Genomic DNA, 27,587 nt, shown 5'->3' on the forward strand with positions numbered 1-27,587 from the left:
TCCTGAGAAAGCAATGGTTTCACCAGCGCACAAAGTCACTCACCTTTCAATATCTTGCAGTATGCTAGACAGTTGTGCTCTTAGCTTCACCTCTTCTTGTTCCAGTGCTTGAATCTGAAGGTCTTTTGAAACTGTCTCCCTGGATATCTGAGCTACTTGAGAATCCCAGCTTGTTTTCAATGCCTCCAGCTCTTGTTCAAGTCTATGCAAATATATAGAGAACACAAGTTTGATTGCATTAATGTGGTTTTCCATTTTAAGCAAAACAACAAGCAAAAGGGGGGGGACTGGCAAACAATAGTTCAGCCTCATTTATTCAAGTAGCCTAAGGGACATTCCAAACACCAAAGGATAACAGGTGTCTCAGTAAAGTGAAATTGATATAGCATTACAGTAATATAGGAAAAGATAAATAATGCAGGATTGGTGTGGATACATATAAATTTAAGATAATCAAGCTAATGGGTTCCAGTGTACTACATATGCAAACAGGAGGAGGAAGCACTTGCTGTCCAAGTGTTTTTTTCAGGAAAAGGCTTAATATGTTCTTCTAGTGTCTTTTATAATCAAGAATTGGTTCCCATGCACAAAATGTAACCACCTAATTGGTTCCTGATTTCTTCTGGTTTAAATGAACCTGCAATTTCAGATGTTTCATCATGTTAAGTTGTTTTTCATCAGACATGTTAGATAAAGAAGAAGAGAGCAAATCCATGGGACCATAGGGAAAAACAGTTCTTCCTTCTACTCACACAATCTTCAGTATGTATTCAGGTTAAGTATTGCTTCTTAGAATATAACGTGTTTCATTCAAGAGATTCAATAAGCAGCCTGTGTGTATGGGTTCCCAATGCCAAAAGATCCAAACCAATCAAAGTAAGAATCCAATTCTGATTTTTTTCATATTCTTTAAGAACAAAAGCTTTAATATATTAGGACGAGGTTGCCTAGAGTCAGGCAAATTCGTGGAGGATAAAGTTATCACTGGCTACTTGTCATGATGGCTATATACTACAGATTCAGAGGCACTATGAGGAATATTGCCCACATTTCCAGTCTGTAGAGTTCCCAATAGGCATTTGGTTGGCCTGTGTAGAAAAAGAATGCTGGAGAAAACAAGCCTATAAAATGATCCGGAAGGGCTCTTCTTAAGTTCTTAAGTTGTTCTTAATAAAAAGTTTAGATAATAGAAATGTGAAAGAGGTTTTTTTAAAAAATCAAGTGTTATTGAAACAGTGAATACAAACATTCATTCTCATAATACAGATATTTCATCCATCCTATGAAAATAATAAGCAGTAAACTTAAGACGAACAAAATAAAATGTGTCTTTATACAGTATAATAAAAAGATAATCTATGTGGAATTCACTGTCACTCTGTTCATTAGATTTTTTTATAAAAAAAACCAGACAGTTATACATCTATCAATAGTATTGATAGATGCATAACTGTCTGGTTTAAAAAGCTACTTTATTCCATTGCATCACAGATTAATAGTAAGAGACAGCAGGTATCACTACCTCTCTTGCACATATTCAATGTAATAAGTGAATTGCATTTTCAAATGTTAGGTTGATTTACAGACTTGAAAGTAACCATTTATACAAACCACATACTTTCCTTACCAGTCAGCTAATACCTTCCATCTAATTGGTGAGTGCTGTCTCTTCAGAACATTCAGAATGTTCTGTTGCAGAGAACAGGATTTGGTTTCTCTCAGAACTATAATTAGCAAGACCACACTGGGCACCGTGCTTTCAGAAAGTATTGGCCTATGTAGAGAATAGACACAAGAGGCCTAGTTTCTACAGTCTGCCACTAGTTTAGTGTGTGATCCAGGTTAAATCCCTATACTATTCATAAACAGGAATACACTCCAGGTTTATTAGAACATATAATCCAGAGCACCTGATCTCCTGTTCCCCAACTGAAGTCATCTCTCAGGCATAAGTGAATTATGTCTCCAACAGAGACCAATACCAGTAGTTTCAGATGGAGCATGAAATGAACAATTAAAGGCCAGCAATGATTGTTTTATTTAGTATTTATACACCATTTTTAATTTGCAGAGGTTTGCATTCTGTATTGTGCTTATGCTATGAAATAGGCTACCCATCCGCATTTACATTGAAGAAATTGCTTGAAATAATAGCTTGTGTGGGTCTGCACCAAAAAGTTGCTTCAATTAGCCATTGATGGATCAATCTTCTACTATATACTACTTTTTTTTTAAAAAAAGTTCTGCTTTCAGACTACACAGCATCCTAAAGCACTTAATTTAATGAGCAGGAAATACAATTGTGCAATCATTATTTCATAAAGTGACTGGTTCACACTTCAAGGAAAGAATTCTTAACCAACTGCACTAGTTATCTTTAATTGCATCAGTTATATTGTCTTTTAATATCATTTTAATCTCATTTTGTCAAAGTGTCCCCTCATGTGAAAGCCACTGTACATTCCTAGTCCTTTTTATATGCCTTGCCTCCTCTGTACTTTTTCTAGTTCTGTACTGCTTTTTAAATCGATGTATGTCAGATTTTGGCAGTGCTAATATATATACTGTAAATGCACACACATTTAATTTATCTAACACTATTGCAAGAGTTCATAATATTTCTATTTTCCTATTGGTTCTAAGCTTTCTGTTTAGCATTATTATCACAGTTGCACACACAAAGCTAATGTCTCAGTGAAAAACCCACAATGACTTGACATTCCCTAAAACACCTCCCAGCTAATGCCAAGTTACAACACAGTAAAAAAAAAAGAAGAAGGGGGGGGAGAGATTATAGTGCTTTTCTCATGGTTTCACATACAGGGTGATATCCTTAAATAATTCAAGAGTATTGGTGAAATGTGGTTTTCTTTTTTCTTTTTTAAAGGGGGAAAACACGATACCAAGCTTTTCCTATCACACAATTTTGCTTGCATACACGTTCTTCACTGTGCCCACTGCATAGCTGTCAACCCCCCCTGCTGTTTCCCAATGCTATAATAAGGGAATTTCCTGCAAAAAAGGGAAAGGTTGACAGCTATGGCCCACTGTATTTAGCTGCTATATAAATATTATTCATTTGTTACCAGCTCTTCACTATATCTTTTGGCTGCTCTCCTGGACACAATTAGGCTGTTAAATTCTATTTCCTTCAATGGGATTTAAGGAGCCTGTGTAAAGCTTGCAGCTTTTCAGTGCCAAGTACTAAAAGCAGGCTCCAGTTTCTCCTGTGCATGAGTGCAAAGCACTTTTGTGTATGCATCGGAGAAGGTTCGATATGTATTTATACCCAGCACCAGAGCAGAGAACCTCATGGGGTGACACTCCAGAGGAAACCTTGGCCTTCAAACAGGCTTTCCTAGGGGAGCAAATGGTGGGATTCCTACTAGAAGGTTTCATTGTTTTGTACTTCATAAGTTGCTTGATAATTGATAATTGCTTGAGCTGATTTTACTGGCCATTGTTTTATAATAATTTTATGCTATTACCTGATCTAACATCATGAAAAATCAATGAAAGGTGAGATAGAAATTTAATTAATAACAGATGAAACTTTTCCTAAGCATGAGAAAATATCCAAGTGTACCGGTAGTACTTTGGACCACCCACCCCAAATTAGATTTGCTACCCTCTAATATGTAGTTTCTTCTGGAACTTTTTCCATTTTAAAAGAAATCTGTGATGTGTATAATATCTTTGCTATCTTCTGGTACATTTAGTGGATTTTGATTTTTCAATTTGTCAATTACCACAGTTGGCAGATCTGAAATGTGACACAAGTGTTTTTATTTTTTGCCAAATCATTTTTATTGATTTTCTGAATTTTACCAAATTGGCCACAAATTAAGACAAATTTCATACAAATACACAATTGTTTTAATCTAGCAGTCTGTTCTACACAGGAAATTACACTGTGTACAGAGAGTTTCTCCATCCATAACAGATTTCCTATTCAGTTGAGGGACCCAATCTGCACACTAATCTTTTATCATTTGCAGATTGACCTCTCCTGAAATGAAAGGAGTCTCCTGTGCACCTGTATGCTTGAGTGTATATGCAGAACTTGGCATTTTGGCAAGTGTGTTTAGGACAAGCAGCACTTCTCAGTGTTGCATACCTGGTGGAGCATCAACCAAACTAGTATATAATGATGTACGTACAAGAACAACTGTATAAAGGTAACGGGACCCCTGACCATTAGGTCCAGTTGTGGACGACTCAGGGGTTGCGGTGCTCATCTCGCTTTACTGGCCGAGGAAGCCGGTGTACAGCTTCCGGGTCATGTGGTCAGCATGACTAAGCCGCTTCTGGCGAACCAGAACAGCGCACGAAAACGCCGTTTACCTTCCTGCCAGAGCGGTACCTATTTATCTACTTGCACTTCGTGCTTTCGAACTGCTAGGTTGGCAGGAGCAGGGACCAAGCAACGGGAACAAGAACAACTGTATAATCTGTTATGATTAGTGGGATATGGACAGTACCCCAAGTCTACTACCCTAGTATAACCCCAACACATATTCACAGCAAAAGGCAAAAATTCATACTAATACATCTAATTTTACATTTGACCTTTGTTTCAACAGTATACGAGAAATGCTGTTCTCTGGAGAGAAGATATCACAATTCCTTATCACTCTGTAATGAACTGCTACAATGTTACATGTTCTTACAATCCTAAATATAAGCAATTTGTTGCTTGGTAAACTTATAGTGCTCACCTGATAATAAATATACAATACTTTCAGAAACTGTATTCTGAGCCAAAGAACCTGTGGCTTGAAATATTAATAAATTAACCAAGAGCCCCAGAGAGGCACTGCAACTGACTACACGATGAATGAGTAAATATTTTCAGTTAATCTCTCCCCGTGAAAGGCCACATTCTGAGTCTATTCTAAGAACTTCTTGATGAGTGCCATTAAGTTGAAATCCCAAGGCATATCAAAGATGTGGATTCGGAGCCCTGTTTCAGCCATGGTCCATTATTATGAGATATGTTCTATGCCATTAATAATTTCTGCCTCAGTGTCAACAGGAAATAATTTGGCACTGATGCTGTATACCAAATCCCAGGGATACTCCTATTCAGCCATTTCATCAAGCCACAGCAGAAGGAGTGGAAGGGAAGGCCACATTGGACAACTGGTTTAGTAGAGCAGGCGTATTGCATTAATCGAGAAAGTGACCAATAACTACAGGCTGCAAAAGGAATAAGGCACAAAGCCTGCTCCATAGTGCACCATCCCAACTGGCTGCTGGCTGAAGCAGGCATCCTAAAACACTAATATGAATGTAGTGCATGCACACAAAAAGCAACGTCTTAAGTGTCTTCCTTGATTCTTTAGTTTGTATGTGAAGTTTTAGTATACTGTACCAGTTTGTTACAGGATGTTGTACCTAACAGTGGCCTCCTTCACATGTCACAAAAAAACATTATTAATGGATAACTATGAATATACCAATCTAGGCCATTTTGCTTCTTCATATATATATATATATATATATATATATTTAGACTTAATATATTTTGTCGATCAGAAGGTCGGCAGTTTGAATTCCCAAGACGGGGTGAGCTCCCATTGCTCGGTCCTTGCTCCTGCCAACCTAGCAGTTCGAAAGCACATCAAAGTGCAAGTACCGGTAGATAAATAGGTACCGCTCCAGCGGGAAGGTAAACGGCATTTCCGTGCGCTGCTCTGGTTCACCAGAAGCGGCTTTGTCATGCTGGCCACATGACCCGGAAGCTGTACGCTGGCTCCCTCGGCCAATAAAGCGAGATGAGTACCGCAACCCCAGAGTCGTCCACAACTGGACCTAATGGTCAGGGCTCCCTTTACCTTTATCTATATATTTTGAAAAGGCAGCAGAGTGACTGCATTTCAAAGGGGAGGTTATGTACCTGCTCTTGAGTGAGCACTGCAGCATACCACTTGCCACAATTCACAGGTGGGTGTTGCAGTGAACTGCTTGAAAGACAAGGGGTAATGTCCCTCTTAATACTTGCTTAGTCATTCTGAGAGAAGTGGGAGTGTCAGTAGAACCTTAAACAAAGTGTTAACTTTTCAGCACTGGAACATGGCATTAGGATGCCTTATCAGGAGCAGTGTGAGGAATATACCAGCTGTGTGCACTACATCCTGGGATGTATCATGTACAAAACAAGTGAAACACCATGCTCTAAATAGGTACATTTCATCCAAAAATAAAAATGAGAACTTGTCATTTAACTTCAGATTTAATTACAGGAAAAGCAACATCATGCCTACCTGCAAAAGAGGGTACCTACAAATGGATTGCATCCTCACATGGATTCAGGGGGGAAAGAACGCTCCCCTTCTCCTCTACATCCATGTGATGATGTAATTCCCTTGTTTGCAGTGAAACACACATCTACATGTCTAAACAGTACAAATAAAGTCTAACTTACTTTTCAATGACAGCCTCTTTCTCTCTCAAGTCATCTGTATGCCTCCATTCTGCCTGACGCAGTTCCATTTCCAAAGTTTCCTTATTTATTTGCAGGTCTCGGACTTGATTTTCCCACTTCCGCATCTGCTCAGTATGGGCCTCCTTTACTGAAGCAAGTAATGCATCCTTTTCCCTGGCAAAGTGATCTATCGCTGCATGCCTTTTAGAAAGAACAAAATTAAATTTAAAAGACAATTTGTTCTTTTGGATTTGTACTTTTTGAGACAATCAATCTACCAAAGTGAATTAAAACTTTTTTAAAAATAGAAATGATCATGCTGTTTTCCTACCGAGGTTATAAAAACTTGTACAAAGGTTTAAACAATGTATATTTTTAGAAGCTTCTGAAGTTATTTTACAGACTTGGTAAAAATCCTTCTGTTTAGCTTGTTTTTCCCTACATGATAATTTTGATCTTCAGGTTGTCAGGTTCTGGGACATTGAACAGTACTAATATGATCAAAGGTAGGGATAGGCTACCCCATGAATAATCCTACTACAGTATGCGGTTGAAGATGTCCCAATGAAAAATGGACATTCCACAACTCCATTATGACAAATATTTGCTATCTGAAGGCTATTAAGAATAAAATAGCAGTATCTGCTTTGCATTCCCAGCATCTGCAAGTAGGGCTCAGAATGTCCCCTGTCTGAAACACTGGACAGCCACAGCCGGTCAGTGTGGACAATACTGAGCTAGATGGACCAGTGGTCTGACTTGGTATAAGCAGCTTCCTATGTTTCTAACTATGTTGGGGGTACAAGGAGCCATTTTGATCACAAAACACATTGGAAATGCTAAAGTTTAAGAAGTGGTTTCTTTAAATATTTCCAATGCACTTTGGGCATACACAAAAACCACCTAATCATATCAATGTGTTTAAAAGTGAACTACAGGAGAACCATAAATTCAGAGTACAGTAACCATTTGCCTATGTTTAGGCCCTAAACAAAAAAAGATGTTACTGGGTAATGAATGGAGAGGGAGCACAGATAAAAACAAATACTTAATCCACTCACTACTTAAGGACCATTTTACATATTACATTCTTAATGCTAACATGCAAAACAATACATCTTTCTCAAAACTTCAATATATTCATGCAGTAGGATTACATCACTGTCTGAAAACAGAAAGGACAACTTTCAGTTGCACCAAACACCAAAGTTATCTGCAACAATTGCTTGTTGCCCACTACTTTTTTAAAAAAATGACTGCTCTTAATGAGAAAAGTACACAAAAAAATACAATGTCATCTATCCAAAGAACTCACTTTCTCTCAAATGTTTCTTTTTCTTTTTTCCAGCTCAGCTGTACTGAATCGATTTTTCTTTCTAAATCCCGTATACTGTATTGGCAAATATTGGAGGACAATAAAATAATGCTTTAAAATTAGTTCATTGGCATTGAAGATAAAGTGTTAAGAAAAACAAAATGATGGATCTAACATAGCTAGGTGCCCCACTGAATATAGTTTTGGCAGTTAAATATAGGATTTGTAGTTTTTAAAGTCTTGTGGTTTTTAATTAAGGTTTGTGTTTTTTTAAACCAGCTCTTGTGGTTAATAGATTTTTGTTTCTGGTTCTTTTAATGTGATTGATGGGTTTTGAGGATTTGTAATAGTATTGTGCCCTGCCCTGAGATCTGTTCTGATGAAGGGTGGGTTAGAAACCTATTAAATAAAAAAATAAATAAGTGACTAACTAAATAGTTTAGCTTATGGCAGGCCTGCAGGATCAACATTCATGTTTGGGAATCATAGGAAGGAATGTCAGCTGTGCTTGAACTGAATGTTTTTGAAGAGATGTGAACATTTAGTTGAGATGCCTGCACTGCAGGGAGTTGAACTAGATGAACTTCCAGGGGCCTTCCAACTCTACAATTCTATGATTTTATGATTCCAATTAAAATAAATATTCAGTTGAATACTGTTACATCCCGTACTCAGTCATATTTGGGCTAATACGTCTGTTCTTTTACCCCATGTTGCTATTCTTTCGCAACCTTTCCCCACTGAGCTAGGGAAAACAGAAAACATGAACATATATGCAAGGGAGCCCATTTCCCACCTGGCTCATGTTATTATTTCGATTTTAGGTGGGGAGTCATTCCTTGCACAGATATAGATATTGGAAACATAGGGAAACGTATCGTGCATTTCTCTTCAACAAATAAGTCATGTTACCAGAACAGTCTTTGAGTAGAAAATGACCTGGAGGATGAAAACCAATCTCCTTCTGGAGCAGTATTTTGACATAACCCATCAGGGGCACTGACTTGGACCCCAGGTTAAGGGTGCCCAATGGTGTCCGTGACATAACATTATGTCATGTTGTGGCGGCACAGGAGTGCTTCCAAGGCTTTGTGGGGTCTTGGAGGACACATCAGAGGACTCACAAGACCTCCAACGCAAATTCCGGTTTCTACTGGAAGTCGTGTTCCGAGGCTTCGTAGGGACACAGATTGTGGGTGCCCTGGCACCCAGGTCCCCGTAGAACTGGCGCCTATGTAAGCCACTGTTATGTAAACACAGGTGGTTGTATCCAGTGCTACTGTTCTGCAATGGACTTCCCCTCGCACAACAGAACTTCCTCTTCCATTCCTCTCCCCTGCAGCCCCCCATGCCCCCACAAAATCTACTCTGGACCAGATTTTGGGTATGTGTGGAGAGAGAAGAGGAAGTTCCATTGTATGAGTGGAATGCTGCTTACATGGCATTGCATACAACCCATGGTTCATATCTAATTTGGCAGAAACTAAAGGAGCAGACGAGATTGGAAACCAGCACTGCAATACTGTAGCATTGAAGAAAGTATGACATGAGCCACTGATGTGCCAGATGTAACCTCAAGGGCAGCAACAACAAAAATAAACACATTCCTTTTACTGGAAGGCAGAAAGGAATGGTGAATTGAAAAGAATTTTTTCTCAATAATGGAATGGTACATTACTGAGCATCTTTCACAGCTGTGAGATCCTTTATTTCCCAATCCCTGCATTTGACTTCTTTCTCCAACTCCAAGTTTCTTGCTTCTGCCATTTTCAATGATTCTGCCACTTCTGTCCCAGCCTCTTTCAAAGCCTCCAATTCTTTGGTCAACAGCTTCACCTTTCAAAGGAGAACAAAAAGGCACATGGGCTGTGTCTGCATCTCACACAAAGCCAAACCGAGGCTTAGTCAGCTTTGGGGAACCTCCAGTTTGCAGGCCAATCCTGGCTCACTACGGCATCAAATTTAGCCCACACAACCATTTAAAAAACAAGCACCCACCTGCCAACTGGCTGGTGTCACACTGATGGCAGCTATTGGCGGGGAGGGATGGTTTGGTTCTGCATTGGCTGTGTGTGCTTGTACCCCGACTGGGAACTGGCGCACGCACAGCCAAAGCAGAAAGATTTAACCCTTTTTCATCAGCTAATGAATAAATCCTGCTAAGTGCAGCTGTGCCCACTTGTTCGCTCAATTGGAAAAGATACATGCAGCCAAAGCTCAAAGTGGGGCTGTTTGAAAGCCCATTTGCAAGCAGTTTCACACTAGTCTTTAAAACTCCAGTTTTCAGAAGTTCAAAGAGCAGTACAGGGCTGTTAGCAAAATGACTTTCAAACATCCTTGCACTGAGCTTTGAAGTCCCAACATACAGACATAGTTAACTGCTCATGAAAGCTGGTACATCCTAATAAAAAAAACATGGTTTAAAGTGAGCTTATAACGTGCAGTTTTGCTAACTATGGTTTTGTACAGTGTCTGAATTGACAGTCAGCAGTTATGGCATTTAACCTCAGAGTGTTCCATGGAAAAACAGGCCATGAGTTCCATTGATCACTGATTGCCTCTACATCACAAAACACACTTAAGTAGAAGTAATAGAATGTAGATTGATTTATTTTTGCTGTGTACATTTCAGATTCTGAGGGCACATTTACCTTAAGCTCATGAGATAGAACTAAATTGCTCATTTCATCCGCTTTCCGTCGAAACTCGTGCTCTCTTTTTTTCATTTCTGAATCAAATTCCACTAAAAGTTCCTGAAATGAAGTTGACGAAACGAAGACTGAAGTAATTCTGGGGTGAGAAATAGTGGATGAGGAGGTAGATCAAGGAGTAAATGGAGGGCAAAGGAGGCATCTGCAATGAGGGTGTCTGGGCAACATGCCCAGTGGCAAGTTTAAATTTACAAAATTGAAAAGAGCTATAAGACAAGCCAATGATGAGAAGGATCTTTAACTTTTTATGAACGTAAGTATTCAGCAAACAAACATGAAGAAGAGGAAACTTTCTGGGACTCCTTAAGGGAACTCATAACATTCCTTTTGCCATACATTTAAAACATAAGCAAGACAGAGAGAGAACTGTGTAAATTAGGGCTGCAAGCATTCAACAGTTTAATCTGTAAATTATCAATTAAAAATTTAGTTGATTAATGGAGGAGCAATTTTAATTGATGAGGCTGTGAGATGAAAACTCATTTATTTATTGCAGCTTTTTAAGTTCCAGATTATTACTATAATACAGTAGAACATTAAAAATAAAATATGAATTGTCACCTTGCTAAATCTTGTGATTACTTTTGGTCAGATGGGCTATTCTCACCTAATTTCACAGCTGCTTTGATGCAATCCCTATTTTTTCCACCTCATGAAATTTTATTACTTCTATTGCTGTATTTGTATCCTTGTGGCTGGCTGTTATATTATTATTCCCCCATATATTTACAAAGAGTTGCATCTAACATTGCATGGGGAGAGTTCCACTCGCACAACAGAACTTCCTCTCCTTGCGCACCCACAAAATCTGTTCTGGAGGGTCCCCCAATCCACTGATTCTGAGGGTGCACAGGGGGCTACAGGGGAGAAGAGAGGAGGAAAAAGGTCTGTGGTACAAGCTGAGGTCTGCTGTTCTACTGAAATAGCGCTGGGTACAACCAACAGTTGTGTTTTTTTTAATACTTCCTTTTATTATTATTACTGTTATGAAAATAAAAAAGAAACAATCACAAAATAATAAACGCTCACCTTTTCTCTGGGAGGTAGCTTTTGTTTATTATTATTTTTTACACTTCCTTCAGTATCTCAAAAAAACTTCCATAGAGAAATTTTGATTATACCTAGAATGTAATTTATAATCTTAAACTGTCCTGAAATCAACTGATAAAGGATATATAAACTTTAATAAATAAATAAATAATCAGTTTAAATAAATAATCAATTAAATCACTGATAGCCCTGTTGGTTGTTACATACAAATCTGAAAGGAAGAGAACCCTGAAATTAGAGAAGTAGGGACTGATTGCCGGAGGCCAGAGTGTTTATTTAGCCTTCAAAGCTGAGTAAAGCTGCTCTTGATTTATAGTTCTGACCTTCCTGAAATTTCAAGGTTGGCAAATTTAGCGCAACATTTTGGCTCTACCCCGTGGAAAGAATTTTACACCATCTCATTTTACTAGACACAATCTTACCAATTTTCCCAAGGGGAGGCTGCCAATGCGAGAAGATAACCAAAAACATAAATGCCACCTGATACCTAGCATGGGAAAACAATTTCAGTACTGCTCATTAATCGCACATTAATTTTAAAAGTCAGACTAGGCAGGGGGAACTAGATGCCTGGGGAAAATTAAGTAACTGTACTGTATAATGAACTCTCATCTGTCTGTAGGAACTGCACCAAAAAAGTAAAATCTATTTATCTCATTTATTAAACATACTGTACCTGTCTTTGCAAAGCAAGTTCACATTCTACTTCCTGCAGTTTTCTCTCGAGTTGCTGCTTCATATCCCCATATTCCTGAAGGTGCTGATTGATATCAGAGTCCTTAGAACTAAAAATAAAAATCCAGTGACATCACATTCTCTATGGCAACAAAAACAATAAATTTTAAAATAAGCACCCTTCAATAAGAAGTGATGGACTGAATTAAAACTAAGTTTAATAAGTTATTGTGTTTTGGAAGAACGACAACATGTAGTGTGTACTTGAGCAAATACTAATTTCTATTCACATGCTCTTGAATCAAAATGGCCTTCCCCTAATTACAAATGTGTTTGTACACATTAATTTGCCTGAAAGAATAAGAGTTTGGCATAAGCACCGATCTAAGCTATTTACCTATTTAAATAGTATAAGCAAGTATTATGTAATAAAATGTCTCATATATGCACCACTGATTCCTGCCACAATCCAACAGGCAGCAACATATCTGATAAGGTATCTCATACCTTGCAAAGTAGAAAGAATATAGCCAAGGAAGACCCAGGATCACAATGGCCTACATTGCACTTAAAATTCGCTACATCTACAGTACATAATGGTTTGAGGCAGCTGCATACAAGACAAAACCAATGCACAACTGCTTCAAGAAAATGGAGTAGTACAGACATTAGGTTTAGAGGCTTTGATTACAATACCCTCTAAAAAGAATAAACCTTAGTTGAAGTGAAGATTACAAACACTCCCAGGGCACTTAAAAATATTCATATTTTTTGTGGCATAAGCATTCATTCACGAACCAATGTCCACTCTGTAAGATACATTGTTATCAGCAGTTGGAAAGTTCTTATATACAAAAAAAAGTGGGTAAACAGGGGGACAAAAAAGCAATGGGTAAGATCAGGAGTCCATGCTACTGACTGCTACACCCCCCCCCCAATGTGGAAGGAAAACCATCTTCCAATTTCTTTATGGCAGAGACACAAAGTAGAATCAGCAGGATTGTGGGATAGCTCAGCCGGTAGAGCATGAGACTCTTAATCTCAGAGATGTGGGTTCTAGCCCCACCTTGGGCAAAAAAATCCCTGCATTGCTGGAGGGTGGACTAGATGACCTGCATGGTCCCTTCCAACTCTACAATTCCATTATTCTAAGCAGGATTACTACCAGAATGAGGCACAGAGAGAATAAAGGCTTGGATCTAGAAGGCTGAATTTCTGTCATACCAACACAGCACTGGATCTCTCTTACCTGTGAAGGCGCTCCAACTCTAACTGGTGTTCTTTAAGCTTTTGATGGTATTGGTATTGCAGAGACTCTTGCTTTTTTGTTTCCTTGGCAAGTGTTTGCTGCAGCTTATCCACTTGTATTCTAAGATCACTAACCTCTGCCTCTTTAGCATTTTCAACCATTTTCAACTGTATAAACAAGCGTTCATAGCGTTCCAGCTCTCTATCTCTCTCCTCTAAGACTCTAAGGTTATAGGTGAAATCTTCCTTTAAACTGTTGAATTTCCTATGCATTTCTTGAAGCTGCTTTCTGGTTTCATGCAGTGATGTTTTCTGAAAATGGATTTGATGAGCTTGGAGCTCTTTCAGTTCTTTTTCTTTACAAATAAGAAGGTCATTCAACTCTTTCTCTGTATGTGGCATCATTGAACCTGAAAAAGAAAACCATTCATTAGGGCAGAGGAAGACATCCCCCCCATCTATTCTTTTTGTTTATTTACTTATACAAAGATTTTTATCCTGCCCTAATACTTTTACCCAGTATGGTAATCCCCACCTGGTAGCAAATAGCTGGGTGATAGTGGCTTCAGAGTATAATGGTCTGCATGGAGAGAGGGTTCAGCTCCTGCTTCCTGCTTTCAATCATAACCCACATCTTTATACAGATTAGCCAGAGCTCAAGTTGAGTCTGTTGCTATCACATCTCATTTTATTCATAGCATGGTATTTTTCTGTGTAATTTATGACAGATTATTCCATCTGTAAATGCCAATGCAGAACAGCAACAAATGAATCAGACAAATGTTTCTTTACAATCCAGTGGTAGCTCTTTAATCTTTCAAATGCAAAACAAGGTTTTCAGATCAGACAGTCTAATAAAACATCTCCAATGAGGGCACAGCAGGCATATTTTTAAAATACATATCCCACCACTGCCCGCTTAATGCTATATTTGTACTATTTCACTTTCCCACCAGTGGAGGACAGGATGCAGTTCACTGAACTGAAGTAAATAGTATATGTAAAAGAAAATATGTCAACAGGTGGGACAGACTTTTTATTGTTGGTTTATTATTTTATTGCTGGCCTAGGGTGTCGGGCCCAGACTCACCAGCTCTACTGAAGAGGCTCCTCATGAGGCCGGAGGAACATCGCCCAGCTGTGAGGTGTGAAGGCTACTCCCTGCAAGGCCCTTTCCACCTGGCCTAAGGGGCGGGGCCCAGACTCACCCAGCCCTACTATGTTAAATATGTATTCTGTAGTTGACCTCCTTTGTAATGTTTTATTTTGAAATCTTTAAGATAATATTTTAGTTTTCTGTTATGTTGCTTTGACTGTATGCTCTATATTTGACTTTATTCAGATTGTTTTATTTATGTTTTATTGATTGAATATGCGTAAACGGCTTTGAGATTTTTCTTAAAATTATAAAGCGGTATAGAAATTAAATAAATAAATAAATTGTATTCTAGTAAAGTAGTAACATATAAAGTCACCAGCTTTATTTCTTAAAGGTTAACAGGTATCTGGTGTTAACAGATGTATGACAAGCAAAAAAAAAAAAATGTAGCAAGTGAAGCTTTCATCAGCATGGAAATAAAATGATAGGGAAACTTTCACTTGCATTCTATCTTGTTACTAAAAAGAAACCTAGCTGAGGAATTGTTTATTAGACACTACTTAAAGTTTTTTTTAATGTATTATGTTTACTCTATTCCTAAATGTGCTGGAAGTATAAATGCTATCACCTAGATATTTCTAATATTTTTAAAGGCTAATTTTTAGGCTGCAAGCCTAGTCACACTCACTTGGGAGTAAGTCCCACTGAACTTATTGGAACTTCTGAGTAGACAAACATAGTATTGCCCTGTCAGTTAACTAAGCTTAGCTCCCACTGAAGTAAATGGGAAAATTAGTCATGCCTTAAGTCTGATTGATTTACGTGGGTTTTATTCTCACATATTTAAAATGTATTGACTCCCCCCTGTAAAGCAAAATAGAATTTGATATTAACCAAATGAAAGTGGTATCAGAATGCTTTCATAAGTGCTTTTTAAAAAAAAGCTTCTGACACATGCCTCATTGGTTAAATTTAGCAAGTCAGTCTTTAGGCAACATCTTTCTAAAGGCACTTAGAGATCAAAATTGAGGCAACACAACTTCCCAGGAGCCTAACTGCTAGACCGCACGAGGCAGGCAAGTCAGGGTCAGGGCAAAAATCTTCAAGTGTCATTATGACTTCCAAAAGGTGACAAAGAGCATCACGAATGGAGGAACAGGGGAACCAACCTGTTTTTTAAAGGACAGCTGGCAACCCTTTTCCTTTCCCCCTTCTGAGCCTGCTATTCCCCTCACTCCCCCATTTTTGATGAATTTGAACCCAGAACATGTTGTGACAGGAAAGAAAGCCAGAAAATGCCATTCTGGAGACCCAAGCCCCTCCAAAACCTGACTGTCCTCCACCAACTCCTGCAGCACCTGCCAGACGACAAAATACTTCCAAGACCAATAAAAGATCCTATTGTAACAAAGGAAGAACTTTGGGAAATAGAAGGGGGGAAATCGACATTTTATTTGAGATTGCGACAATGGAAATAAGAAACGTGGAAAGGAAAGAGCCTCCAAAAGCATCACCAGTCCCACCTCCAGAGAAAAAAAAATAAAAAAGAGAGAGGACCCCAAGGTGTGGGAAAGACTTTCCAGACCCAAGAGGTCTCCTTCAAAAGAAGTGGGGGGGGGGGTAACGCACAGAACAAAGCAGCTCCCCCAAGATAATTATAAATAGTTTATTTCCATTGGGGGGAATTCTAAAAATTAAGGCAACACAGACACCATCTTTTGCTCCCTCCCCTCCTGGAATAGAAATCATACTTTGCTAGCTGAGGCTCTTTTTTTCTTAAAGAGCTTTGTGTTGAGAGTAAATTTACTATCGCATCCTTTTTATATGCTAAACATGTAACAATATATAAAGAAGGAAATAGTTCTAAGAGCATTAATCTATTACTATCTTAAGAAGTTGGCATTGTTATAAAGCTGAAAAAGGGCAAATTGGCCTACGTAGCACTGATTAGGCTAAAATATTCCAACCAGTCCTGATCACAAGGACCATACAAAATTAATCCCATTTGTCTTAATGGAAGAAATGGGCAGAGCAATCCTATACTCATATTATGCTGGGGAGGGAACAGAAGCACCACCACTGTGCTGGTGGGAACAGTTGTGTATCCAGTGTGTGTTTATTATGGAAGGAGAAGGTGAAAAACAAAACCAGAAAGTACAAAAAAGCAGGTACATTGCGTGTCCCTGGAAACACCACCACAGCCCACCAAACCAGGGAGCACGCCAGTGACAATGGCCACATGTCAAAAAGAGGAACCCGCCCCACGCGGGCCAAGTTTGAGCAATGGCAGCAGTCACTTCACCAAACCCCCATCACACTAGAAATGGATAGAACTAGGTAGTGGCCACACACATAGGCACTGGAGCCCTATAGCACTGCTTGTCAAAGCAGCAACTAATGCTCTCATGAGACTGCTGGTTTGGCAAAAGTTTCTCTCCCCACCACCACAACCACACCCTCAATGAAAGGCGCACAAACATGCTAAAGCAACATGCAAGGGAAGCCTATGGTGCAATTTGCAAGACAGGCACAAGCATGCTCCAGACCCTTCCTATTTCAAATTTCCCCATGAACAAAGAATGCCCTGCTACCTCCAGTTGCCAGAATGGAACGCAAGGGTTGCATGCTTGTGTCTGGAGCCCTGAGGCAGAGAATACCCATTAAAGATTTCAAGTCCAGACACAAATGTGCATCATGTGAGACCATGCCATACACCCTACATTCTGTGTTATGGCCTCCTTCTGTGGGGGCTTATACAATAGATTGTATGCTAGTTTCTACTATACCCTATGCTTTGTCAAGAAGGCACGGTTGCCAATGATGGGTGACCTTGTTGTTGTTGTTGTTGTTGTTGTTGTTGTTGTTGTTGTTGTTAATGAAATGTCTTTGATCAGGTCTGGGGCTGGTGTAGAGTTGTGCCATTAACAAGAGCATGGCCAGGTTATGCTGTATACAGGTTATGCTGTATACAGTATAACTGTGCCCCCACTTCATGCTACCCATGTCCCACACATGACTTTGCCTCATTTTGTCATTCATACCCCCCTTCCAGGGCCGAATTTAGGTTTGATGAGGCCCTAAGCTACTGAAGGTAATGGGGCCCTTTATATGTCCAGCTGTCCTTTGTCAACAACAAATTGTCGCTGTTTTTGTGTTGAATATATGCTATATGGCAATTTATGGACCTGATAGATATCTAAAACCATTTGCACATAACAAAATATGTAATTTATCAAAGTAATTGTTGAACTGAAATACAATTAAGAAGAAGTATATTGGTTATCTTCTTTTTTGGAAATGCAAATCCAGTGTTTTTTTTCCTTTAATTTTTTTGGGGGCCACCAAGAGAGTGGCGCCCTAAGCTATAGCTTGTTTAGTTTATACGTAAATCCGGCACTGCCCCCTTCCCCTATGTCTGTGCTTCCTAAGGTGGTGGGTTTTAGCAAACCACGCAAACCGCCTAAAATCCCCCCCTTCTGCAAGCCTGTATCTTATGCCTCACTAGACTGGCGATGAAAGCACCCAGCCCACCCTTCCCCTACTACAACCCCTTTCCTTGCACGAACCCAGCAGGTTCCAAGAAACGGCTCACTCTCGGCAACAGCGACGACCCCGTTTCCTTAGAAACCACAGCGGCTGGTGCGACGTAAAAATGCTTCCTTCCGGCACCCAGCGCTTCGGACCGTTGGGACCGCCCTTCGCTCCTCCCCGGTCGTAGCTTGTTGAGTTCTCCGCGGAAGCAAGAATAATTTCCCCAGCCAGTTCCCGCTGCATGTAGTCCCTCAAGACACACAGCCCAGAGCCCACGCTTCCTATCCTACCGTTTCCAGCTTCCACCAGTGTTGATTCCCCACCCCCACCCCAAGCCATGTTGGCGGTGCTGCCTCTCGTAGTTGTTTCAGGCATGGCCAAACTTGGCTTTCCAGCTGTTTTTGGACTACAACTTCCATCACCCCTAGCTAACAGGACCAGTGGTCAGGGATTATGGGAATTGTAGTCCCAAAACAGCTGAAGGGTCTCGTTTGGCCACCACTGCCTGCATTTCCTCTTCTGCCGAGTACCAGGCTCGAAAAGGCGCTGCTCAGGCAATTAGCAATTGCGTGAATGGCTTTCAAAAAGCAAATAGCGGGTTTGAGGGCTTGATGCAGGTCGGGACCCTCGTCTATGTCCCCTACAGGCGCTTTAACATTACCTATACACTTCCTCCCCACACAGTACTGCTGTCCTGCTTTCATTGATCTATATATACATTTCTGCCTTCTCTAAAAAAAAAAAAAAAAAACCACACACACACACACTACAATTTGTTTTGGGTAAAGCAGACATACTCTGCCCTACGATTCTCATGCTCCGCCCCCCCCCCCTTTCTCTTGTCTACGTGAAGCTTGGAGCAACACAGGAAGGTGGATTTAAACACTCATCGTTTCGTCAGCCCCAGTGACTTCCCTGACTGGAATAGCGTGACTAGTTTCCTGTAATAACTGTTAATATGTTTAAACAGTGTGCAGAGTTTGACGTGCTGGGGGAAAAATATGTTCTCGTTCATTATTTTAATACAAGGGCAGAGAGTTAGGGGGGGCTTTGGCAGGGAGAACAGGAAAAAAAACAATGTTATCAGGAACACGTATTTATTTGTTTTGCGAAGTACAGTAGTTGTATCCTGCCCTGCCCTAAATCATACAGATTTGGAAGGCAACTAACAAATATAAAATCACAATAAAACCTAAAAAGAGCCTGCTGGATCAGGCTAATGACCCATCTAGTCCAGCATCCTGTTCTCACAGTGGCCTGTGGGAAACGCACAAGCAGGACCTGAACACAACAGTTCTCTATCTTCTTGCAGTTTACAGCAACCGGTATTCATCCCTCCTTGTGATGGTGGAGACAGAGCATAACCATCACGGTAGCAGTGAAAATTTTTAAAAAATTGTCCAGTAGCACCTTAAAGGTAAAAGACCCTTGACAGTTAAGTCCCGCCGCGAATGACTCTGGGGTTGCGGCGCTCATCTTGCTTTACTGGCCGAGGGAGCTGCCGTTTGTCCACAGAAAGTTTTTCCAGGTCATGACTAAGCCAGCATGACTAAGCCGCTTCTGGCAAAACCAGAGCAGTGCACGGAAATGCTGTTCACCCTCCCGCCAGAGCGGTACCTAATTATCTACTTGCACTTTGACGTGCTTTCAAACTGCTAGGTTGGCAGGAGCTGGGACCGAGCAACGGCAAGCCCTAGGCTCCATGGTTTAGACCACAGCGCCACCCGCACCTTAGAGACCAACTAAATATGTTCTGGGTATAAGCTTTTGTGTGGTCTCTAAGGTGCAACTGCTGGACAATTTTTTATTTATTTCAACCAAGATGGCTACCTACCTGAATGGTAGCAGCCAGTGAAAAACTTATTAATTTGGATTCTTTGGGGAAAGCCATTATTGTTTAAAGTGGTATGATACTGCTTTAAATGTGTAGTGAATATGGGGCCCTTACTGCAGCATTAAATCACAATACCACTAGCATATCTTATTTTACTGGCTTTTGGGGGTTATTACATTGCTGTAATAATTTTTTCAAGGGCATTTTTTCAAAAGCTCTCTCAGAGCTACAAATCAGCTATACTGTAGGCTACTATACATCAGTCTCTCTCTCCCTCTCTCATAACCAAGCGACAGGAGAAACTGTGGACTAATTTTGGAATCGGCAATAAACTCTGGTTGATTTAACATTTCCCATATGCCCACAGATATGTTGTTTGCTTAGCTGCTACAGAAAAATATACATTTTAAAACATTATGAACACATTGAACCGTTGTTGGGTAATAGAAGTGAGATGCTTGGTCTTGTCTCTCACAGTTACAAAATTCCAGAACAACTAAAAAAACCAAAACACTTGGGCTACATTAGCATCTTAAAACACAGTGATCTGCATTTTAATTCACATTTGCACATTGTTGTACATACCGGAGAGAAGGCAGGAATGTCTTTATCCAATGCACTGTTACCTGTTTGGTTTCCCTGAGCCTACAACTCCTATTCATGAAGCTGTCATCTGCACATGCACAAGGGCTATCTGAAAAGTATGCGCTGCTGCTTGACTGCAAAGTGAATGTGGATTATGTTTTCAGATCAGTTAGAAGCTAGTTTGTATGTACGGTATAACAGCAGCAAGAATGCTAGTGGCCAGGAATTGGAAAAATACAGTCGCACCAACTATAATGGACTGGCAAAACTTAATGATAGAATATCTGCAACTAGCTAAAACAACGGGTAAAGTTAGGAAACAGATGACCCAAGAAGTATGGAAAGAGTGGAGGATATTTAAAGAATACTTAAGGAATAGTGGTATAAGTGGAATCCTAATGGCAGATGTAGACTGAACCTTTAAAGCAATAAATAGAGATTTAAGGATGGAAAAAATATGATTTGTAAATGAAATCTATAACTGTACGTGATACAAATATAATAGTATTAAATGCAATGAGGATAATTGGAGGTACGAGAATTTGTCTGTAAAAAAGAAAAGAAAAGGATAGTAGTATGTTAATGTATATGTTTATTTTGTGTGTTTGTGTTTGTGTATATGTGTATTTGTATTTTTAAATAATAAAGAGAGATATTAAAAAAAAGAAGCTAGTTTGAGGGAAACATATCAAGCAGCAGTATTTCTAAAGAAACTATATATGGATTGTGGCTAACAACTGGGTACATGATTTAAAACACCAGCGGTAGGAGGAATGCAGTGAAGCCAGAGTAAATGGTCATGTGTACACAGCCTCACTTTCTGTTGTTAGTGAGCATGGTGTGAACAAGATATCATGCAAAAATATACAGAAATAATATTTACCAATATGTTACAGATCCCAGTGTGAAGTAGATCTTGGAACTGCAAGCTGTACTGGGCTACCATTCATATTTTTACCATTCTTTGTATCATTCTTCTCCCCGTTGTGGATCACTGCCTTGTCATGGTGAAGAGGCTTGAATAACTCCAAGAAGCTATGAGCTATGCCGTGCAGGGCCACCCAAGACAGACAGACCATAGCCTAGAGTTTAGACGAAATGTGATCCACCTGGAGAAGGAACTGGCAAACCACTCCAGTATTTTGCCAAGAAAACATAAAAAGGAGAAGCTTTGAGAAGAAAGTGAGAGTTTCCAAGGCATGCTCTGGTTCATGGGGTCACGGAGAGTTGAATACGACTAAGACGACTATAAACAAAAAAATCATTCTTCTAAGGCTGCCCCAAGTTATGGAAAGTGCGTTGTAATATGAAATGCCTGTTCTGTTACCTGTTATTGTTACCTGAAATAAATAAATTAATACAATTTAAAACATGTTTGGAAACTACAGCTAATGCAAAATGTGGTGATCAATTTGTTAAATCAGCTGAATTCAAACTGCATACATTTTAGATCTGTAAGGCCATGATATGAAGTTTGGCGGGCATGCATGTCTTTGGTATGGGAAAGCTAAAATATATAAGAGCTTCATGAACCATGTTACTAGGAGAAATCTGTATAGAGTCTGGGAGAAACATAAAAGCTTGTTGGAAAGGAAAACACCCCATGGTGCCAACAGAAGCAATTACAATTAAGAGAATAAATATGAATAGACGGTGGGCGACTTATAGGGATTTGTTAGATTTTTCAGGGAGTGAACCCAGATTAAAACCAATGGAAGAAGTAAGGGAACCAAGTTACTGATTGGTTACAGTACCATCAACTATATTATATTTTCAAACTAGATAAGAAAAATGGCATTTTGGACCAAAGCTCACAATTTGAAACAGAGTTATTGCTGAATAAGAAAAAAGGATTGTCCAAAATATACAAATTATTATTGGAATGGGAAACAAAATATGAGCTGGTTAAAGCATCAACAACCCACTGGGTAATGGATTTAGGGTTCAGAACATAGAATATAGAATTAAAACTCTGGGAGAATCTTTGGAAGAATTACCGGTATTTTAAATTTACTGCATGCTACATGCTGAAAGAGAACTATATGAAAATGATTCATAGATGGTACCTAACACTGAGTATATTGTCTAAGATGTATAATGTGGAATCGATTTGTGTTGGAAATGTAAAGTAGAAAGAACCTTTTTCATATGTGGTGGACATGCAAAAAAATTAAAGAATACTGGGAAATGATATATAATGAGATGGGGGGAAATGTTGAAAAGAACTTTCCCCCCCAAAACCCAGAGGCATTTCTGCTAGGAATTTTATAAGTAGAGGTTCCCAGGAGTCAGAAAATTTTGTTTATGTATGCAACAACAGTGGCTCAGATTTTGTTAGCCAAAAAATGGAAGACGAGAGAGGTTCCTAGTAAGGAGGATTGGCAACTTAAGATGGTAGAATATGCAGAGTTAGCAGTTCTAACAAATGGAATAAAAGAACAATAACAGGTATTTAAAGAGGAGTGGAAAATCTTTGTTGAGTATATTGAAAATAATTGTACACAGTTAAAAACGCTGGCAGTATTAAAATAATTCAAAGGATGTAAGAAAGGAAAATCGAATTAGATGGGTACATTAAAATATGCAAGAATGTTGGCTAAGACAAATGACTCAGCACTGTTGACTCAACACCCCTTGCTGTGCAGATAATGGAGAAAGCTCATAAATTGTATCCCTTCTGGCATCCTGGCCAACTCTATTACGCTGATGTAAACCCTGCACCAGAAGCAGAGAATAGCAGCAAATAAAATCTGCTCATACGTCAGCAACCGATAAGACTTGCCAACCAGTTCTTCCAAAGTCTTCCTAAATAATAAAGCTCCAAAATACAGGCCAAAAGAGAACTTCCATGCACATGATGTGTGATGCTAATTATTTTCCCCAAGAGTTAAATGATAACTAATCAGAGGCAGGTACAGGAGAGCTATGAGATTCAGGTGAGGGTCAGATGCCTTGTCAATCCCAGCAGGTATATAAGAGGATGACCTGGCCTGCCCAGCATTCTCCTAAAGAGGAGAAGCCTAGCATGGAATACTTGTGTATAGTACAGTGGTACCTCTGGTTACGAACGGGATCCGTTCCGGAGTCCCGTTCACAACATGAAAAGGCTGAATCTGCGCATGCTTGCTGCACGATTCATCGCTTCTGCGCACGCGTGTGACGTCATTTTGCATGTCTGCACATGTGCAAACAGCCAAACCCGGAAGTAACCCATTCCAGTGCTTCCAGGTTTGGAGCATTCATAACCCGCGCCGCAACATGAGGTACGACTGTACGCAAATCTGAAAAGACCACAAAAGGTAAACCACCCAAAAGGTAGGCTATGCTGAAGAGTTTGCTAAAACAGTCATAGCGGTTTTGAGCGGTTTTATGGTATGTTTGCAAACCACCTTAAAATATATGTTAAAGGTAATCATCAACATAATAATTAATAATAATGTTCTAATGACATTAACTATCAATGAGAACATAAGTGAATCCAAATTGTATTTAATAGCATACAGTCTCTATATTTATTATAGACAATTATTTCAATGCAATCATTTCTCTTTTCCCTGGTCCCTAAATACCAGTGCTAAAATGAAGCCAATGTAAATCTAGGCCAGCCTCTATCATACTGTAAATGGGTATTTATTGCAAAGGTATAGAGAGATGCATTTAGGCATTTATCAGGAATATGTTTGAGAATCCGTGAAGAGAGAAATAAACAAGAGTTACAGTCAAGCCATATTAGAACTGAAGAAGACTTCCTGTAGTTCTTTCTAACCGATTTGCATGTGTCCAGTTGACTGAACTCAACCCGCCAGAACCAGATTAAGTAGGTCACTTTCAAACAGTGAGTCAACACAAATATCTTGTCATGCACTGCATCTCTGGTGCTCTCACTGCACTACCATATCTGCCTTCCTGAGTGCATGTAATCTTTCTGTTTCCGTCAATAACATAGCATGGGCACAACCTTTTAGAAGATAATATTGCACTATAAATTCAAACAGTCATGATGTAGAATGGAAAGGAATGGGGGATAGCTTTGAAACAGAACAAATCTTAACCAGAACTAACAAGGATTTTAAAATGTGACTTTCTATACTACAGCAGCTGAGCCAGATAACCAGATAGACAGATCTGGTAGCCGGCTGGTTATTGGGCATTAAAACATGTCACAACTGGTAAAAATGGTACAGGCTAAGGAGCATAATTAAATTAGGATGAAGGCTTTCTCCTTCCCGCCCTAGACCACCCTCTTAATGCTGTTCTGCTTGATCAATAACTGCAACCCACTTAGGAACTGCAAGCCAGTCTCACTAATTAGCCCAGGGCTGAGGTGACTCTGACATGCCTCCCTTGGGACCTCTTGGTCTGCTGAACTGTGTAGAGTCTGGGAATTGAAGTCAGTTCCATGGGTTTGAGCCAAAATGAGGTTGCCTGATAAGGGAATGAGGCGGGTGGTGATTATCTCTCCATTTCTCATCTCATTAAGGATTAGATATCTTCACTAATGGAAGGCTATTTAGATAGCAGGTAAATACAGTAATACTTATTGCTGCAGAACGTTTGTTAATTAATAACACTGCATTCCTTTCCTCTTCCAGGAGCTCAAGCCTTGTTGTCTTGCAATTCCCAGTTGTTTTTATCTTGATGGGCGATCCTGAGCATGTCTACTCAGAACTAAGACTAATTAGGCTAAATGGACCTTATTCCCAGGTAAGTCTGTCAATATGTACAGGATTTCAGTCTAACAGTACAATTCTATTCCCTTCACTTTTCTTTAAGCAACACATAACTTTAAAATCATACACCATAAAACTTTTCTTCAGTTGAAGGAAATGTATATTAGTAGCTAGTGGTTTTCCTTTCACCCTGTGTAGAACTGTAGCAAGTGTAGGCAGAGGAATCAATCACGTTCATTGCTATTTTATTTCTCTTGGTTGCTCTTATCTCTTAGTGTAGAGCAGGGGTGCCCAATATTTTTTCAAAGAGGGCCAGATTTGATGAAGTGAACATGTGTTGTTGACATTTTTTTCCCGATTGCAGTTGTTCAGCTTTTTTTAGGGTTTTACCCCAGGAAATAAACTGCCACAGGGGCCGGATTGAACCGACTGGCGGATTAGACCCCCAAAACAGATTTTGGACATGCCTGGTGTAGAGGAAGGATGGAGAATCCCCAGGCTCGACATATGTTGCTGGACGATAGCTCCCATAATCCCTTGACCATTGGGTATGCTGGCTGGGACTGATGAGAGTTAGAGTCTGGCAACATCTGGAGGGTCAATGGTTTACATTTCTCTCTCCCTCCCTCCCCATCCTGATATGTAAATATACTTGTTAGTTAATGACAACACTCCCTGCATCTAATGAACTGCACTCTGCTTCATGAAAGCTTATTATGCCGTAACAAATGTGTACATATTTAAGACTCTTTGTTGGTATTGCTGCAGCAGACTTACACATCATTTAAAAGAAATTGTAGACAGCTATGCGTTCCGGAACAGGAAAAGAAGAACCCACAGTTGCTAGCGGAAATTACAGAGAAACCTCAGTAAACGGCAGCTGCGCCAGACTTGTAATGTTAATTGGGGGAGCACTCACCTAGAAAATAACATTTAAAAGGTCACAAAATGGCTTTGCTGTGTGTAGTTCTATTGGGGGTGGGGAGAGAGAAGGTGAAATTTTGTTAGAGCAGGGATGAATGTTATGGACACTATTGAGTAGGAGCTGTGTTGCAGAACCACCTCTCCATGCAAGTAATATGACTGGTAGAAGGAACTGGTTGGGGCAGGAGGGTGGCATATATATTTTTTAATCAATAGGGGGTTGACTAGATGACCCTTGGGGTCCTTTCCAATTCTAAAATTCTATGATTTTAGGATTCTAATATCAGATGAATCTACACCAGGGGTGGGGAACTTTGTTAGAAAGCAAAAGTAGCCATGTTGGCCCATAAGAAAAACTACAAAGCCTACATTAGAGCAGTGCCTTTATTAAGACAACCAAAATGGCACATAATACTGTGCAAGCTTTTGAGTTCTTCAAAACTCTCCATCAGGGGAGATAGTACAGAAAGCAAGGGGAGGGGCAGTGAGAGAAAAAAGGCTCTTAGATCTGGAAGCCATGGAATCTGGATTTAGTCAAGAAGATGGAGGGAACGGACCATAACATTAGGTGCTGCTATGCAGGTTTCAGGGTGAGCCCAGGACTGCTGGGAGGATGAAGAAATGTACAAATGGTTGATCCCTTATATTAAATCCAGTTGTTACCCAGATCTGTGTCCAGCCTTAAGAACACAGAAGTTCCTGCAAGGGTGGAAAACAGAAAAAGAGAAACCAGACTGTTGTTACATTAACAAAGCTGGAAATTGTATGTGATGTACTATGTAAAAAAAAAAAAATGTCAGAGTTGTATCTGTTGCTCCCCCCACTGGCGGAGGAAGGGGGTGCGGCCTGCCCTGGGTGTCATCCCTGAGGGGGGTTGACATCGCCCCCCACCCCCCTGGGATGCTCACCGCAGGCAGCGCCCCTCAAGGGCACCTAGCCCCACCCCTGGGTGCACAGCATGTGTGCCGCTCCACCCACTTTCCCTCTAGCCCCACCCACCAGTGATGTGTAGAACCCAGAAATCTGGACATAGGAGAGAGTGGCCTTAGGCTGAAATGGTCTCCCTATCCCCATTTGTACCCATCTCAATAAAAGAGAATTATAGAGAAGTATAATTAATGAGCACATAATTACACAGTAATGAAAAAGTGCATATTCCTGCATTGCAAAGGGTTGGACAAGATGATCCTCAGGTTCCCCTCCAACTCTACAATTCTATGAGCTAAAGCTTGTGTGTGTGTGTGTCACAGTTCAGAAAGAAGTGTCATAAGATCCAGGGAAGTTCTTATCAGGCCTTAGAGCAGCCCACTCAGCACCACTTCTGACACCCTTCACCCACACAGGGCTGGGAAGCTATTCAGTAGGTTTCTTGGAACAAAGGAGCCAAAAAATTTTCTTTGTCCTATTCAAGCTCGAAATGTTTAAGAACAGATATCTCAACAGAGCTACAGAAGCAGGACACACTTTTCACCATTTAATGTATGGTACTGCGGTATTGAATTCTGATGGAATTGACAT

At 39.9% G+C, this 27,587-nt stretch overlaps 1 protein-coding gene across 2 annotated transcripts in view; it reads right to left on the reverse strand.

Annotated features, from left to right (window-relative positions):
• The window catches only part of CCDC57 (coiled-coil domain containing 57), a 51,153-nt gene extending 32,960 nt beyond the window's left edge, over window positions 1-18,193 (reverse strand). Inside the window, exons 1-8 of one of the 2 annotated variants that reach the window (XM_033139127.1) lie at window positions 18,092-18,193; window positions 13,428-13,836; window positions 12,180-12,288; window positions 10,394-10,495; window positions 9,421-9,578; window positions 7,743-7,817; window positions 6,428-6,628; window positions 44-202 (exon numbers count right to left, since the gene is read on the reverse strand). In XM_033139127.1, coding sequence (XP_032995018.1) covers window positions 44-202; window positions 6,428-6,628; window positions 7,743-7,817; window positions 9,421-9,578; window positions 10,394-10,495; window positions 12,180-12,288; window positions 13,428-13,831 — 1,208 coding nt within the window. In that variant the 5' untranslated portion in view covers window positions 13,832-13,836; window positions 18,092-18,193. Of the gene's footprint in view, window positions 1-43; window positions 203-6,427; window positions 6,629-7,742; window positions 7,818-9,420; window positions 9,579-10,393; window positions 10,496-12,179; window positions 12,289-13,427; window positions 13,837-14,516; window positions 14,536-18,091 lie in introns of those variants that run through there. The other variant, XM_033139126.1, reaches the window with a different exon arrangement.
• Window positions 18,194-27,587: the final 9,394 nt, after the last annotated feature.

The sequence above is a fragment of the Lacerta agilis genome, chromosome 2 (assembly GCF_009819535.1).
Source record: "Lacerta agilis isolate rLacAgi1 chromosome 2, rLacAgi1.pri, whole genome shotgun sequence".
NCBI classification, from domain to species: Eukaryota; Metazoa; Chordata; class Lepidosauria; order Squamata; family Lacertidae; genus Lacerta; species Lacerta agilis.